The following is a 16,894-nucleotide window of genomic DNA, read 5'->3' on the forward strand; positions in this document are numbered from 1 at the left end:
GCCTTACACACTTTGGACTGTAAGCGTGCGTTATCTTTCTATTTAAACCGCACTGCAGCCCAAAGAAAATCAAATCAGCTATTTGTGTCCTATGATCCAAACAAACCAGGTAAAGCAGTGGGTAAGCATACTCTGTCAACCTGGCTAGCAGATTGCATACAATTTTGTTATGAAAAAGCAGGCCTTACTCTCCAAGGGCGAGTAAACGCACATTCAGTCAGAGCAATGTCAACCTCAGTAGCACACCTTCGCTCTGTACCTATTCTGGACATTTGTAAAGCAGCAACATGGAGTTCTCTTCACACCTTTGCAGCTCACTACTGTCTAGACAAAGAGGGAAGACAAGATTCAGCATATGGACAATCTGTCTTAAAGAACTTGTTTCCAGTTTAACCCCAACTCCTTCTTCATCCAACCTGCTGGGATTTCGACTGATTCATTCCAATAACAATACCTTACAGTCGTTTCAGCACCGAATGAATCAGCCTCTAGCTCGCTAATCACCCATATGTGAGGACTAGCATCCTGCTTGTCCTGGGATAAAGCAAAATTGCTTACCTTGTAATAGGTGTTATCCCAGGACAGCAGGATGTAGTCCTCACGAAACCCACCCGCCACCCCGCGGAGTTGGGTCCGATACGTTTTATTGTTTTATTTTTGGCTAACGCTATTGCTACAAACAAAGACTAAAGGGAGACCCCTGTGGCAGGGAATATCATGACATGCTGGGCATGCTCAGTAGGCACTCTGGTGCCAGTCAAAAGTTTCATAGAAACTTTTACAGAAGTTTTCCGTACATAGGGCTCCATTACCGATGTCACCCATATGTGAGGACTACATCCTGCTGTCCTGGGATAACACCTATTACAAGGTAAGCAATTTTGCTGTCTCAATCTGCTGGCAGGGAGGCAAAATTCAGGAGTCTGGACTGATCTGTGGTACTACAGGAACAAAAACTAGCAGGTAAAAAGCAATTTTCCTTTTTTTCCCCCTTCCCACTCTTCTAGAGCATAGTGAGTGATTTGGCTGGGCTGCTGTCTAACATGGAATACGTGCAGAAGACGCTGACTGATGAAGAACTGGCTGACTGGAAGAGAAGGCAACAGATTGCCTGCATAGGAGGACCTCCTAACATCTGCCTTGATCGCCTGGAAAATTGGTAAAATGTCATGTAGAGCTGTCTGGCTATATTTATCTCTGTGCCTGTCACAAATTTATTTATTTTTTTTTAGAATTTAAATTTTGAGGTGTTTCGTTTTGGTTTTTTTTGGGTAGGATAACATCTTTAGCAGAGTCCCAGCTTCAAACACGCCAGCAGATCAAGAAATTGGAAGAGCTGCAACAGAAAGTTTCCTATAAGGGCGACCCCATTGTGCAGCATCGGCCGATGTTAGAGGAACGCATTGTTGAGTTATTCAGGAACCTAATGAAGAGGTACTAGAGAGAGGTGGAGTACTTTGAGAGAGAAATCTTATTAGACTTGTAGAGAGTCTTGTTTTTGAGGCCAAAAAACTCATGAGAACATAGAAACATAGAAATGATGGCAGAAAAGGACCAGTCTGCCCAGCAAGCTTCTGCCAGTATCTTTTGCACTGCGCAGGCTACTCTCATGCTTATCAGTTTCCCAGAATGTAAAAGTCAGGGCCCTCTGATGCTGTCTGAATCCAATTTTCCCTAACCCCTGCTGTGAAAGCAGAGAGCAATGATGGAGCCACATCAAAAGTATCGGGCTTAATGATTAAGAGTAGTAAAAGCTGCATCAGCAAGTTACCCCCATGTTTTTGTTCCCCAGACCATAAAAGTTGGGGCTCTTGTTGGTTGCTCTCTGAATCCAGTTCCCCTTTTCCCACTGCCATTGAAGCAGAGAGCAATGATGGAGTTGCATTAAGCCTTGATACTGTTATTTGTTAAGGGTAGCAACTTCCACACCAGTAAGTTACCCCCATGCACTCTTTTTTCTTTAATTCCATTTTCTAGCCTTTAGAGATCCACAGTGTACAGGGAAAATACTGTACCTGAATGAAACTCGCCTTGAGCCAAATCTATAAAAGTCAGTTAAAAGGAGGAGACATTCATGCAAAGAGCACCACTGCAGATACTGTTTATTATGGAATGAGTGTATTTTTATGATTCTTATGTCTTTCACGTCATCATTCTGTAAGTATCTGATTAGTAAGATCTAAAGTTAGGAAAACATCTGGGGAATCCCCAGCCTATCAAGTTACACCACCATAACTTGAATAATTCTATAACCTGAGCTCTTAGCTGTTACATCTGTCCTTCTTCTGCAGTGCCTTTGTGGTAGAGAGGCAGCCTTGCATGCCTATGCATCCGGATCGTCCTTTGGTTATCAAAACAGGCGTACAGTTTACTACCAAAGTCAGGTATGGTGCGCTTTAAAAACAATTGAAGTGACTAGAGGTGTACTATGAGGCTCTTATAATCGCCTAAACTCATAAATTCATTTCCTCTCGAGGCCATCCAAATACATTTTGCTTTCAGTAAACAAGATTCTCTGTAGGTCCTTTAATGGATTATCATAGGAATTCTCCAAATGATGCAGGCTATATTTTAGCTTTTGAGACTGCCCTCTGATTTTGGAAGTTCATGTATATAATAATCTTGGATAATTCTTATGTCTGTCCAGTACAAGCTCTCTTTTTTTTTTTTTTTGCTTTGATCTATTCTACATAGACAGTTTTCATGAATTGTGGTCACATATCAGGTATCTGGTTTGTTAAAATGCATCTTCCACCTGTAACCAGCTATTAATTCACACCTCTGGTCTGCATTTCTGAGTCTCATAAAGGAACAACTGTTTGAAGATTTGGCCAGCAGTGTGATGCCTTTTTATTTTATTTTTTTTTTCTCCTGCTGCAAAAGTAATATTTAGGTGGCTCAGAAGGGCCATTCAGCTTTGCTGCTTGGAGGTTTACCTTTTTTGTTTAATTTTGTTCCTTCTCAGAATTCCAAGCCTCAGTCTCCGCTGCTTCATGCCCATGAAATGACATGTTCACAGTGATGGAGCAAGAACAATTTTTTTTTTTTTTTTTTTTGTAAACCTCCTTACTTATTAGCTAGAAAAATAAGGTATTTCCCCAAGTTCGTAGTCTCTTTTGATTCTTTTATGTGCTCCCTCACCTGGATTTTGAAGTGAGGACTGTGCATATAGAACAAGTGGTCTGGAAGAAGGACATGATCAGCACGACTCTGTCTAAAGTTGGATCGCCCCACAGTTTCATGGCATTGGGTTCACACCCCTCCCACACATTTTTAAAAAGGACCACGTGTCCTTTCCTTTAATTTGATTGATAGGAACAAGCATTTGTTTTCCTCACCTGCATACAGAGGATGAGTAGAGATGACAGTGCTGCTGTTCTTATTCAGTTACTGCTGACACATCAGACATGTGGAGCCTGGACAAACGTGCTTAATATGATGAGGGTGTGGGGTTGCAGTTCCATTCTGTATTATATTTTACAAATCTCCTTTTCAAGCGTGTCTGTGTGTGTGTGTATATTTTCTACATATTTTAATGCCAGCTGCAGTATGTCTTCCCTCTGTTTGTTCTACTGTGATGCTTTTGGGTAATGTATTGCTGGTCGTCTGTGCTAAATTTAGTGTGTTTATTTGCATGACAGTGTAACTGAATCCACTCTTTGTTGACAGGTTGCTGGTCAAATTTCCCGAGCTAAACTATCAGCTTAAAATTAAAGTTTGCATTGACAAGTAAGTAAAACAAAGATGCATAAAATGTTTGTGGATTTTAAGTGTCCTGTGTCCTGCCCATATTCCTGCTCTGATAGTTTCAGGAGATCTGGCGTTGCTGGTTTTGCACTAATTTAATGAATTTACAGTCGTCTTCTATAGTAAAGTTCAAATGGCTCAATGTAATCTAGTACAAAATTAACAAATTATACAACTTTAGCACAAGAAATAGGATAAACACTCATAAAATCATAAAAAAAACCCATTCATAGTACCTAGCCTTATCAGGAACTGAGTTGGAACACATTTATATCCAACTAGCACATTGATAATAAATTAGGTTTAAGGATTTGAAATAGAATTCAGATACAAAAGGCAAATACATGATAGGTGAGTAATAAGGCTGTTACCCCAGTAAAACTTATCATAACTTCTAAACACTAATAAATGGATATCAAAAGTGTAAAGATTTTTTGGCATTCTGTTGGGATTTCTTAAGTTATTATTTTTGTGGGGGATAGAATCAATTTTCTCAGTAGGTAGGCACATTATTCCCTTGAGCCAGCACTTTCTTCTTGTTCCTTTTGAGCTTCAAGTGACATCAGAACCAGGATTGAGATTTGGTGCCGTTTTACATCCCTTGCCAACTTTACTGCGGTCATTGCTGTGGGAGCCTTTGGCTGCAGGCCATGTACCTGGGCTCCTTCTGGAACCTTGCCATCTTGGATTCTAAATCTGACCTCTCTGTTGCCATTGTCTGATGCCAAGCCCGGTAGCATTCCCAGCTCTGGCCGATCTGGGAAGTGGAAGACCAGAGCTGAGAATCAGACGTAGACTCCTCCTGGTTGGCAATGTACAGCACTACTACTGAGCCTTCAGGCTCTTCTAGTAGATCGACACATCTTCAAAATAAATTACAGGTTTTTAGAACAAGTGGTCATGGTATGAAATTTGAAGGAGGTAGACTCAGGAGTAATAGCTGAATATTTCTTCACCGAAAAGGTGGTAGAGGTATGGTAGGCCTCCCAACGGAAGTGTTGGATACAAAAATAGTAATGGAATCCAAGAAAGCCTGGGATAAGTGCAGGGGATTCTTGGATCCAAGGGTAAAACCTGAGGTAGAGCCTGCATTGTTGCATCAGTAATGGGCAAACATGGATAGGCTAGTTGGTCCTTACCTGCCATTATATTCTATGTCCACAAACCAACCTTATCTTATAATCACTCCCAAATTATCCCCCCATCTCAAAGTTTGATGCCATTGAAAATGTGACTATTCCCTGGCTTCCCCAGCTGAAGATGCTGGCCTGCACAGTTTACCCTTGAAAAAGCCAGCATATGAGAGAAGCAAGGGCTTGCAGCAACAGCTGTTTGAGGCCACAACTGCTCCTGTGGTTTGCTTGGCACATGCAGTGGCTGCGTTAACGGCAATGGTATCTGCTGCAATGGTGGGCCCATGGTGGTGGAATCAGACTGACTGTATCTGGGGCGGAGCACAGAAGGCGCTAGCACACTGAGTCCAGGAAGGAATGGAGAGAGGGTGAGGTTCCTTGGACCACTATGGCCTGCAACTTCTTGTAATTCTTTTGGAGGGTGGGATTTTGGGTGCTAGTCAGATGCTATGTCCAACATCATTTTATCTTTTTTGGGGGTTAGGGGGTGTGTGAGGGATTGGGCCTCTTTTTGTACATAACTTTAACCTTAACTAGCTACATTCAACATGTGACTGGTTATCTGGGTACAGGTACTCTGATAACATTAGGACTGCTATGAGTTAGTCCTAAACATAGCTGAATAACACTAATTCCCTGTACATACCCGGATCGGTCCAGACTCCTGGGTTTTGTCTCCCCTCCAGCAGATGGAGACAGAAGTTTTAACGGACTCTGCCCTATACCCTGAGGTGCCACCTAGAGTCTGTCAGTATTTCTCTGTCTCTAGCAGATGGTGGAGGTGCAAAACCCTGAGTCTAGTTAGGTGTGTGTTAACCCCAATCTAACTTGGTAAAAAAAAAAAAAAAGTAAACTGAGAGAATAGAGGCATAACTTTGCTGAAGTGAATTTTTGAAAAGGATACTTCTCAGCCTCCCAGGGGGTTGGCAGGTCCTGGAGGGACCATCCCCCCTGGTAGTAAAGGCAGGAAAGCCTGCTACAGCTGGGGGTGGCACCGGGGGGCCCGGTTCACTCACCCCCCCATTGGGGAAAACGCTTAAAGCCGTGAGAGTCCTTTAAAAAAAAAAAAAAATAATAATAATTTTTTTTTTGCTTTTATTTATTTAAGGCTTTTCTTTACCGACATTTGTCAGGGACATCATGCCGGTTTACATCGAACAAGGGGGAACAACATGGAGAAATCAGTTACAAAAAACAGGGAGAAGCAAACTGGGAGATGCAAATGTGAAATGCGTAATAGAAAGGAATAAAAGCATTAGAAAGTTATCATAAAACTAATACAGTGACATTAAACAGAGGACTAACATTAGAGAACTATATACAGGTCATACATCAATGTCTTAAGTAGTGTATTGCAGAGGCATGTAACATAATAATGCGGGCATAAATATATATGGAGAAAAGCTAATTGAGATGGGGGGGGGGGGGGGGGGGGGGCGGATATTTGGAGTGGAGAAGAAAGGAGATTAGTTAAATGCCTGTTGGAAGAGCCAGGTCTTAAATCGTTTTGTTTAACATTTGTGGGCTAGGTTCCAAACGTAAAGTAGGAGGCATTGAGTTCCAAATCGTGGGTCCTGCAATAGATAAGTGCTCGATATTTTGTGGAGCCGAGGTGTGTGAGTTTAGGAGCAGGGGTGTGTATGGTACACCTGCTCCTAAACTCACACACCTTCTTACTTCTGTGCAACCGGCCCAGCGTTCTCCCTCCCTGTCGCCATTTGGCCGCGTCACGCTGTCTCCCCGGGCGGATTTTTTTTTGTTGTTTCTGCGCTTACCTCCGGTGTCCAATATAAATTTAGATCACGGGCATGCTGCGTGGCGCGGCCTGCGCCACTTGCGGCAGCACGCACGCAGCTGTACAGAGTCTGTGTGTGCACAGTTTGTCTCTCGGGAGGGGAGGGAACCTCCGGCAGGCTCAAAGTAAGAATTCAGGCGGCAGCAAGCCCCACAAGCTCAGTGCACCTGGAAGAGAGCCTGGGAGGCTCGATTAGCAATGCCAGGCCCCCGATCTGTTCCTCCTAAGCGTGGGAACGGAAGCCATCTTATGGACCTTCAGGCAACAGGAGATGGAGGCGCTGGGGGAAGGGAGTTTGCCACCACCCCTGTCACCGTGGCCAGGGACCTCCGGGGGGAGGGGGAGGGGGTCAACTGGCGGGCTGCTCAGGAACATTCCTCTGAGGAGGACACTGGGGATGACTCGGACGGGTCTTCTTCCTCGTTCTCCTCTGATTCGGTTTGGTTGCTCCGCAAGGTCCTTAAAGCCCGCAAAAGTCACGGTGGCAAGGCTTCTCGTGTGGTGCCGGAATCCACGGGAGCAGACAAGGGAGCCTCTGCTTCCCGGAATCGTGCCCGGCCCCCTTTGGACGCTATGAAGGCCCAGCGCCCTCTCCAGTCCCTTGCCTGTCTGGGGGACAGTTCTTCGGACCACATGGCTGGGGAAGGCTCCCCTCCGCAAGATTAGGGGTGAGACGCGGATATGGATGGTCATCTCCGGCCTCCTAAACAAGGGGGCACAGGGCTTTTGCGCATATGCGTCCTCTTCAATCAGCCTTGCTCTCCAGATGGGATCCACTGTCCGGACAGTTCCATCTTCGCCTATCCTTGACGGACTCTGCGCGTACAAGTCTGTCTTGGTGGCTATGCCCGGAAAATTTGCGGCGAGGGGAGGACTTGGAAATCCCGTCCTGGATAGTGGTTACCACCGATGCCAGCCTCTCAAGTTAGGGGGCTGTCTGCCAAGGGAGAGCGATACAAGGACAGTGGACAAGGACGGAATCCTCTTGGTCAATCAATCGCCTAGAGACTAGGGCGGTACGCTTAGCGTTGCAGGAACTCCTTCCTTTGGTAGAAGGGCAATCCATCAGAATCCTTTCCGACAACGGTGGCTTACATCAATCGTCAAGGAGGAGCCAAGAGTCGTCCTATGGCGGCAGAAGCTCAGCTTTTGATCAGCTGGGTGGAGCGATATCTATACAGGATAGCAGATTTTTCTCAGCCGACACCAGTTGGACCTGAGGGAGTGGGAACTCTCCGATGAGGATTTTCGGCTGCTGTGCAACCACTGGACCACCCCCTTCATGGACTTGATGGCGACATTTCGCAATGCCAGGGCTCCTCAATTCTTCAGACGGCGTTGGGAGCCAGGGGTGGAAGGGGTAGATGCTCTGGTTCTCCCCTGGCCAAAGGACATTCCTTTGTACGTCTTTCCACCGTGGCCGCTGGTCAGCAAAGTTCTGCGCCGGGCACAGTGATACTGGTAGCACCAGAGTGGCCAAGGTGCCCCTGGTTTGCGGACCTCCTGAATCTAGCGCTAGATGGTCCTCTGAGGTTTCGTCCCTCTCCGAATCTCCTTCGCCAAGGACCCGTTTGTTTAAAAGAGGCAGATCGCTTTTGTCTAGCGGCATGGCTTTTGAAAGGCGGAGATTAAGGGCGGAGATTAAGGAATAAGGGTTATTCGGAGGCCGTGATTGCCAGGCTCTTGCATTCCCGGCAGGCTTCCACCTCCATGGCGTGTTAGTTTGGGGGGTCTTTGAGTCTTGGTGCCTGGACCACTCAGTTGAAACATCCAGGGCTTCGGTGGTGGATGTTCTGGCCTTCTTACAGGCGGGCCTGGTTAAAGGATTGGCTTTTAATTCCCTTAGAGTGCAGGTGTCAGCGCTTAGGTGTTTTCGAGGAAAGGTGCAGGGCTTTAGTCTGGCGTCTCATCCGGATGTGGTTTGGTTCTTGTGCGGAGTTAAACATCTGTGCCCTCCGGTCCGGAATTCCTGTCTTTCGTGGAAACTAAATTTGGTGCTACATGCCTTTCGAACCAATGAAGCAGGCGACTCTGAAAGATCTGATGTTGAAGGTCGTGTTTCTCGTGGCTATCTCTTCCACGAGACGTATTTCGGAACTGCAAGCCTTGTCGTGTAGGGAGACCTTCCTGCGCATTTTGGAATCGGGGTTTCCTTTCGGACGGTTCGCTCTTTTCTCCCAAAAGTGGTGTCTTCTTTCCATTTGAATCAGTCTGTGGAGCTCCCTTCCTTCGCGGGCGTAGATTTGTCTACTCCGGAGTCTAAGGATCTCAGGAAGTTGGGTGTTAAGAGGGCGTTGTTACGTTATCTGGAGGTCACAAATGGTTTCAGTCTCTTGGACCATCTGTTCATCCTGTGGAGTGGACCCAGGAGGGGTCTTAAGATCTCTAGGGCAACTATCGCACGCTAGTTAAAGGAAGCTATTGTGTCTGCGTATCTTGTCCAAGGCTGTCTGATTCCGGTCGGTCTTAGGGTGTACTCTACTCGATCACAAGCGGTCTCGTGGGCGGAATGTCAGCAGGTGTCGCCGCAAGAAATTTGTAGGGCGGTGACCTGGAAGTCTGCCCATACCTTTGCCAGACATTATCGGCTGGATGTCCGGGCCCCAGAGCCCGGTTCCTTCAGGGCCAGTGTACTCCGAGCAGGACTCTCTCAGTCCCACCTTGGTTAGGGAAGCTTTTGGTACATCCCAGGAGTCTGGACTGATCCAGGTACATACAGGGAAAGGGAAATTGGTTCTTACCTGCTAATTTTCGTTCCTGTAGTACCACAGATCAGTCCAGAGTCCCGCCCATAACGAATTGAGAGTCCACTCGGCTGGTGGTTGTTCTTATTCTGCAGATGTTCCTAAATTGGCGTTACAGGTTTTTCATCTCCTCTGCTTTTTGGGGGAAAGTTGGTTTATAGTGAGTCTTATGGTTAACCTTGTTTTCTGCTTGGGTACAGTGTAATACTAACAGACTCTAGGGGGCACCTCAGGGGTATAGGACAGAGTCCGTTAAAACTTCTGTCTCCATCTGCTGGAGGGGAGGCAAAACCCAGGAGTCTGGACTGATCTGTGGTACTACAGGAATGAAAATTAGCAGGTAAGAACCAACTGTAAACCGTTGTGATGGTGCACTACTAAACGACGGTATAGAAAAGTTTTAAATACATTTTCCTATATCTGGCTAACTTTTCTGGATGCTTCCAACTTGCCTGGTTAAGTTTTTAGTTGGCTGACCACTTAGCTGGATAACTCCAGGGGTGGTCAAACAGGTGCTAAATTTAAAACCCTGGGATTTGTCTGGTTAAGTGCCATCTTAGCCAGACCAAACCTCTTTGAATATGGACCTCTGCATCATACTTGTTTTTGAGCTGACTTATGTATTTGCTTTTTGCATTTAATTTTGGATTTATTTTGCATTACTTTCAACAGGGACTCAGGAGATGTTGCTGCACTCAGAGGGTAAGCGCATTGAGCAGTACACACCTAAACATTGCCATCTCCTATCTCTGTTTCCTAGGGTGGGAGTTAATCTGATAGACCCAACTGCATCTCACCAGTCTTACTCCAGTAGAAGAAATGGAAAAGGCATTTAAAAGACAAAACTGAGACTTTATTTATTTTTATTCCCATGTCCCTCATCTAAGTTTATCCTTCACTGTTCAGGCAATCAGAATGTTTTTGATTAGCTGAAGGTTCCTTGCTCAAATACTTCGGGAGAAGATCTTCTTTTTGGTGATTTTATTCAACACTGCTTTTTAAACTTAAATATTGCCTGCCTTGTAACATCTCTTCAGATTATGATGGACCTTTGAGGTTACTATGATGGAAACCAAAATGTCCTTGCTTTTATCTTACTGGCTGTGCTTTGTACACACATTCCTCGTGGATGCATTTTTAAATGGACAAAGATCAATGATAGATTTTCTCCGAGAACAAGCAGGATGGTAGTTCTTACACACGGGTGACATCGGATGGAGCCTGATGCAGAAAACTTATGTCAGCGTTTCTAGAAACTTTGACTAGTCACACTAAGCATGCCCTATACCATGCATCCATGCGGGGTCTCTCTTCAGTGTGTCCCCCCCCCCCGCCCCCACGGAGTTGTGAATGTTGCGGTTTTATTGAGCTCTAAAAACTTGGCTTTTGCCTTGTTGGACAACTTGTGTTTCGCGTTCAATTTCCTCAGGTCCATCACAGGGTCCCTCTCTGTGCCTGCCGGATGCCATTGTTCTGTTCTTCCTTTGATGTCGCCCTGTCATGGCCTCATCCGGTTTTTGCTGATGCCCCAAGTGCCCTTGGCATCGGCAGTGTTCGAGGAGGAGCAGGAATATTGAATCCAGCTGGTGATGGAGTGGGCACTACAGGGCTTTAGTCTCGTGGCACTGACTACACAGGAACTGATACTGACTGTCCTCATACTGCTTCTGGAGAAGCTCAATTTGCTTATTTTTAAGTAGTAATTTATCTTACAGCGGAGACAGAGAAAACTGGACACAACTTAGAACACCCACCAAAAAATATTTATTATGAAACTGTTACAGTATTTCATTGGCACCCGTGTAATTGTTAGAATTCTAGACACTATTTACAACATATACCGTATTTCCACGCATATAACCCGCGGGTAATGTGCGTTTTTACCTACCCCGCATGCCCCCCGCGGGGTATAAACGTGGGCGGGTTATCCAGAAAAAATTTTACAACCAATAAAGTTTCCCGACTCTGAATAGGCTGCAGCTGAGAGGAGTCCGTCCTATCCCTGCGCCCGGCCGCTTCCTGATTGGTCGCGTGTTAAATCTAGGCCGCAGGCGGGTGGGCGCTTGTTCCAGGCGGCGGCGGGGGCGGGTGGACGCGCGTTAGTTCGAGACGGCCGGCGGGTGGTCGCGTGTTAAATCTAGGCCGGGTCGCACAGGCGCGCATTCATTCACTGCCGGTGGGGGCAGCCCCCACCGGCAGTGAATGAATGCGCGCCGAAAGCAGCTTGTTCCAGGCGGCGGTGGCGGGTGGACGCGCGTTAGTTCGAGGCGGGTGGTCGCGTGTTAAATCTAGGCCGGGTCGCTCAAGGCATCTAGGCCGGGTCGCTCAAGGCAGTCACATGCCGTGACGTCACGGCATGTGACTGCCTTGAGCATCGAATCGCAGGGGTCGCATTCATTCACTGCCGGTGGGGGCTGGGGCAGCCCCCACCGGCAGTGAATGAATTCATTCATCCAGGCGGAGGAGCCGGCTGCTTTCAGCTGCCGCTGCCGGCTGCTTTCGGCGCTCAAGGCAGTAGCGGCGAAAGCAGCCGGCTCCTCCGCCTGGATGAATGAATGCGACCCCTGCGATTCGATGCTCAAGGCAGTCACATGCCGTGACGTCACGGCATGTGACTGCCTTGAGCGACCCGGCCTAGATTGCCTTGAGCGACCCGGCCTAGATTTAACACGCGACCACCCGCCTCGAACTAACGCGCGTCCACCCGCCACCGCCGCCTGGAACAAGCTGCTTTCGGCGCGCATTCATTCACTGCGGTGGGGGCTGCCGCAGCCCCCACCGGCAGTGAATGAATGCGCGCCTGTGCGACCCGGCCTAGATTTAACACGCGACCACCCGCCGGCCGTCTCGAACTAACGCGCGTCCACCCGCCCCCGCCTGGAACAAGCGCCCACCCGCCCGCGGCCTAGATTTAACACGCGACCACCCGGCTCCCGCCGCCCGCCTGGACCCACGCGGCCCTCCGACAGGTATTTAAAAATTTATTTTTTTTTTGAATTGCGGGTTATATGAGGAGGCGGGGTATATTAAAACTTTTTTTCATAAATCTTGAAAACCTGCGGGTTATGTGTGTGGGCGGGTTATATACGTGGGCGGGTTATTGTCGTGGAAATACGGTAGTTATGTGCCCTATTGTGAACCGTTGTGATGGCACCCGCTTAATGACGGTATAGAAAAGATTTTAAATAAATAAAATCTTCCCCGGTCACAGGAAGTATCTCAGATTCGTGGTGGAAAAACAGCACTACCAGTACTGGGTGTTGCTGTTTGGGCTCATGTCCACCCTACAGGTCTTTACAAAAGGCCTAGCCATGGTGGGGGCGCACCTCCACAGACTGGGAGTGATGTTTTCTCATATCTGGACGACTGGCTGGTCAAGAGCATATCTTAGGCAGGAGCCACCAGGTCCATGACCTTGACCATTAGGGTATTGAAGTCACTAAGGTTCGTTCTCAATTACCCAAAGTCCCAGCTCAGTCCATCACCTCAATTGGACTTCATTGGAGCCTTGCTAGACATGGCTCAGACCAAGGCTTTTCTGCTGCGCCAGAGAGCCGTTGCCTTGGCGACCATTGAGGCAAAAGTTCAACAGAGCCAGCAGGTATCAGCCTGGCACATGTTGAAGTTTTTGGGTCACATGGCTGCAACCTTCAATGTCACTCCCTTGGCACGCTTACACATGTGCAGAACCTAATGGACCCTGAGGTCACAGTGGCGCCAAGCCACTCAGAGCCTCCAGGATTGCATCCAAGTCATTCTCTCTCTCAAGAACTCCTTGTCCTGGTGGCAGGAACTTTCCAATCTGGAATGAGGGATTTCCTTTTGAAGTCTCCCTAATTAAATTGTGTTAACCACAGATGCATCCACCCTGGGGTCGAGAGCTTATGTGGATGGGCTCTGCACCCAGGGACTGTGGTCCGCTCAGGAATGTTCTTTTCAAATAAACATCTTGGAGCTCCAAGCTATCAGGTACATGCTATGGACGTTCAGAGATCGGCTGTCCAACAAAGTTATGCTGATCCAAACCAATAGCCAAGTAGCCGTGTGGAATGTCAACAAGCAGGGAGGCACAGGATCATACCTCCTGTGTCCAGAAGCAGTCCAGATCTGGTCATGGGCCCTGTCCCACGAGATGACTCTCGGGGCCATGTACCTGGTCAGGACGGAGAAGGTGGTAGTGGACAGGCTGAGTTGAGCCTTCAGATCCAGCGAGTGGTCCCTGGACCAGGGGGTAGAGAATTGGAATTTACGCCTCTGGGGAGCCCAGGTGTAGATCTGTTCGTATCCCCCTACAACAGGAAGGTATCTTGGTTCTGCTCCCTGTCCAGGACAGACAGCAAACAAGCCTTGGACACCCTCGGTCTGGTTTCCACTTCTGTGGGAGTTGTCCATTCAGAAACCGATCAGTCTGGGGACTTCCCCAGATCTCATCACATAAGATCAAGACAGGCTGCAGCATCCCAATCTCCAGGCCCTGTCGCTCACAACTTGGATGTTGAGAGGTTAATCCTGAAGCCACGTGATCTTTCTGAGAATGTGTGTCAGGTACTGGTAGCTTCTAAAATGCCTTCCACTAGAAAGTCCTGTGGAGGACGTTTTCTGTGTGGTGTGAGCAGAAGGCCCTAGATCCATTCTCCTGCCCCACACAAAAACGGCTTGATTACCTTCTGCACCTTTTGGAGACTGGCTTAAAAACAACTCTGTCAGAGTTCATCTTAGAGTAATTGGTGTATACCATCATGGTGTAGATGGTACACCCATCTCTGTACAGCCTATAGTTGTACGTTTGCAGGGCCTGCTTTAATTGAAGCCTTCCGTTGTCATTGTGGTGTTAGCTCAGCTGATGAAAGCTCCTTTTGAGCTGCTACTCACCTGTGACCTGAAGTACCTGACCTGGAAGGTCATATTTTTGGTGGCAGTCACCTCCGTGCACAGGGTTAGCAAGTTCCAGGCCTTAGTGACATCCATCTTTATAATAAATTTTATCATGACAAGGTGGTCTTGCGTATACACCCTAAATTCCTGACAGATTTCCATCTTAACCAGACAATCATCCTACCAATTTTCTTTCCAAGACCCCATTTACAGCAAAAGGAATGAGCAGGGCATAGCTTGGACTGCAAGTGAACCTTAGCCTTCTATCTGGAGCGGACAGAAGTTAATAGACAGTCCACCCAACTTTTTGTTTCTTTTGATAAAAATAGGTTGGATGTTGCCATTGCCCAATAGACACTGTCCAATTGGCTAGCAAATTGCATCTCCTTATGTTATGCCCAGACAGGACTGCATCTTGGGGGTCTTCTCAAGGCTCATTCTATCAGAGCCATGGCAGCATCTGTGGCCCACTTGCAAGCAGTTCCCGTGGAGGAGATCTGCAAGGTTGCGATGTGGAGTTCTCTCCACACATTCACATCACATTACTGTCTGGATAGGAATCGCCAATGCGAAAATAGGTTCGGCCAGTCTGTAACCTGTTTGAGGTGTGGAACCCAACCTAGGGCCTATTGTTTGGGTTCAAGCTGAGTCCCCCTCTGTTACCAACAGCACCGGTGGTGTTATGTTTGTTGGAACCTGCTTAGGTGTCTATTGGTCGCCTTTCTATGTTGGGGAGCCTCCTGCAGCTAGGTATTCATCTAATGTGTGAGGACTACCATCCTGCTTGTCCTCTGAGAAAGTGGAGATGCTTACCTGTAACAGGTGTTCGAGGATAGCAGGATGTTAGTCCTCACAAAACTCAGGCAGGTCTGCCTGGAGTTGGGTTTCTCCTGTTTGTTTTTATTTTATTGTATTGTACTTCTGTTACGAGACTGAAGAGACCCTGTGTGCATGTGTGGTATAGGGCATGCTGGGCATCTTCGGTGTACCTAGTCTGTTTCCCACCTCTGGCTCCATCAGATAATGTCACCCATAAGTGAGGACTAACATCCTGCTGTCCTCAGAGAACACCTGTTAAAGGTAAGCAACTCTTTCTTCTAATTTGGTGCTAGAGTGATGACAACCTTTGCTTTCCTGCCCCCTCCATTATTGTCCCCAAATAAAGGTCTCGAAAGTTCAACATCTTGGGAACCAACACGAAGGTTATGAACATGGAAGAATCAAACAATGGCAGTCTGTCTGCTGAATTTAAACACTTGGTAGGTACAAGGCTGGCTGGTGACATCCCTCTTTTTCCCTACCTTTGCACTGGTGTTTCCCTTTGTCCAGGCAAGGTGCTCTGGGATCATTCTCTCACTCTTCTAATTGCAGACGCTGAGGGAGCAGAGGTGCGGCAATGGAGGGAGAGCCAACTGTGATGTGAGTGTAAAAGCACATTATTTCAGTTTGTTGCCCCGAGTAAGAGCTAGAATTCTGTTAAACCAGTTGCAATGTACCGACTTTGCTGCTGCTGCAAAAACGGAAAAAACCCAAAAGGCAGATACGTGAAGTTAGATTTGCTTAATATAATGTTTTTCTTTAATTGGATCAGTGACTTCTTTACTAGCCCCTTCCTAACTTGACGTTTCCTCACATATCTGATGTCTGTGAGCCTTGCGGCAAGCTGTCTGTCATGAGGGACTTAATGAACCGAACTGGTGTGATGCAAATATTCTGGGTTTTGGGGCTTTTCCATAGTCCTTTGGTAAATGTTGGCTGGTTTTCTCCACACTAGTGTCGTGTCTTTCATCATCTTGGCCGAGTGTTCCCATTCACTTGACTCACTCCAGTAAAGTTGTGCACAACAGAATTAAATTGTGTACAGGAAACTTGGTTCTAGCAACTTCACTTCTGCTGTGATGCGCATCTAAATCCTCTTCAAAAGTCAAGTCTGCAGCAGTGTCAATCATGGGCCCCTCCAACCTACTCCATGAGCCTGTTGAGCAGCACTGTCAGAACGTTTCTGATCCATAGACTTTAACAATGTACAGTATGTTAACTTTCTGCAGACTCCCCATTACACAGTTAAATAATCTTTTCTTATCTTTTCTAGTGAAAGTGTTTTCAGATTGGTTGCTTTTCCATTTCAGGCTTCTCTGATAGTCACTGAGGAGCTGCATCTAATCACTTTTGAAACGGAAGTTTACCACCAGGGTCTGAAAATTGATTTGGAGGTTAGTGATGTAAAAATCTATTGTAGTCTTGCTAGCACCTCCCAATTTAAAGATGTAATAGATGTTTAGGGGGGAGCACAGGCAAAGAATTATCAGATAATATGAGTGTTGGATTGGAGGTCAGCCATCTTGTTAATTATGTTTCTTGGTGACATTTTGCTTTGCCCAGTTCTACAACTGCATTAAGGCGCAAGAGAAGCATGACATGTCAGAATGAGACTTCTGTCTTGTTACCATTTTATAGTAAAAAAAAATGTCCTAGTGTGCAGCCAGATGGACTCAGGACCAATGGGTTGTGTTCCCCATCCAGGAGATGGAGATGGAGTCATGTTTCAAAGCTAACTTCACCCTAGATATACCCCTGCAGTAACCTCAGCCCTTCAGTAT

At 46.9% G+C, this 16,894-nt stretch overlaps 1 protein-coding gene across 1 annotated transcript in view; it reads left to right on the forward strand.

The window, feature by feature from the left end:
- The window catches only part of LOC115082703 (signal transducer and activator of transcription 3-like), a gene marked incomplete at its 3' end in the record, with an annotated part of 51,776 nt that extends 35,269 nt beyond the window's left edge, over nucleotides 1-16,507 (forward strand). Inside the window, exons 8-15 of the mRNA XM_029586898.1 lie at nucleotides 1,008-1,159; nucleotides 1,276-1,434; nucleotides 2,292-2,384; nucleotides 3,670-3,729; nucleotides 10,092-10,121; nucleotides 15,460-15,553; nucleotides 15,666-15,713; nucleotides 16,424-16,507. Of these exons, the coding sequence (XP_029442758.1) occupies nucleotides 1,008-1,159; nucleotides 1,276-1,434; nucleotides 2,292-2,384; nucleotides 3,670-3,729; nucleotides 10,092-10,121; nucleotides 15,460-15,553; nucleotides 15,666-15,713; nucleotides 16,424-16,507 (720 nt within the window). The remainder of the gene's footprint in view (nucleotides 1-1,007; nucleotides 1,160-1,275; nucleotides 1,435-2,291; nucleotides 2,385-3,669; nucleotides 3,730-10,091; nucleotides 10,122-15,459; nucleotides 15,554-15,665; nucleotides 15,714-16,423) is intronic.
- Nucleotides 16,508-16,894: the final 387 nt, after the last annotated feature.

This window comes from Rhinatrema bivittatum, unplaced genomic scaffold (assembly GCF_901001135.1).
Source record: "Rhinatrema bivittatum unplaced genomic scaffold, aRhiBiv1.1, whole genome shotgun sequence".
Taxonomy (NCBI): domain Eukaryota; kingdom Metazoa; phylum Chordata; class Amphibia; order Gymnophiona; family Rhinatrematidae; genus Rhinatrema; species Rhinatrema bivittatum.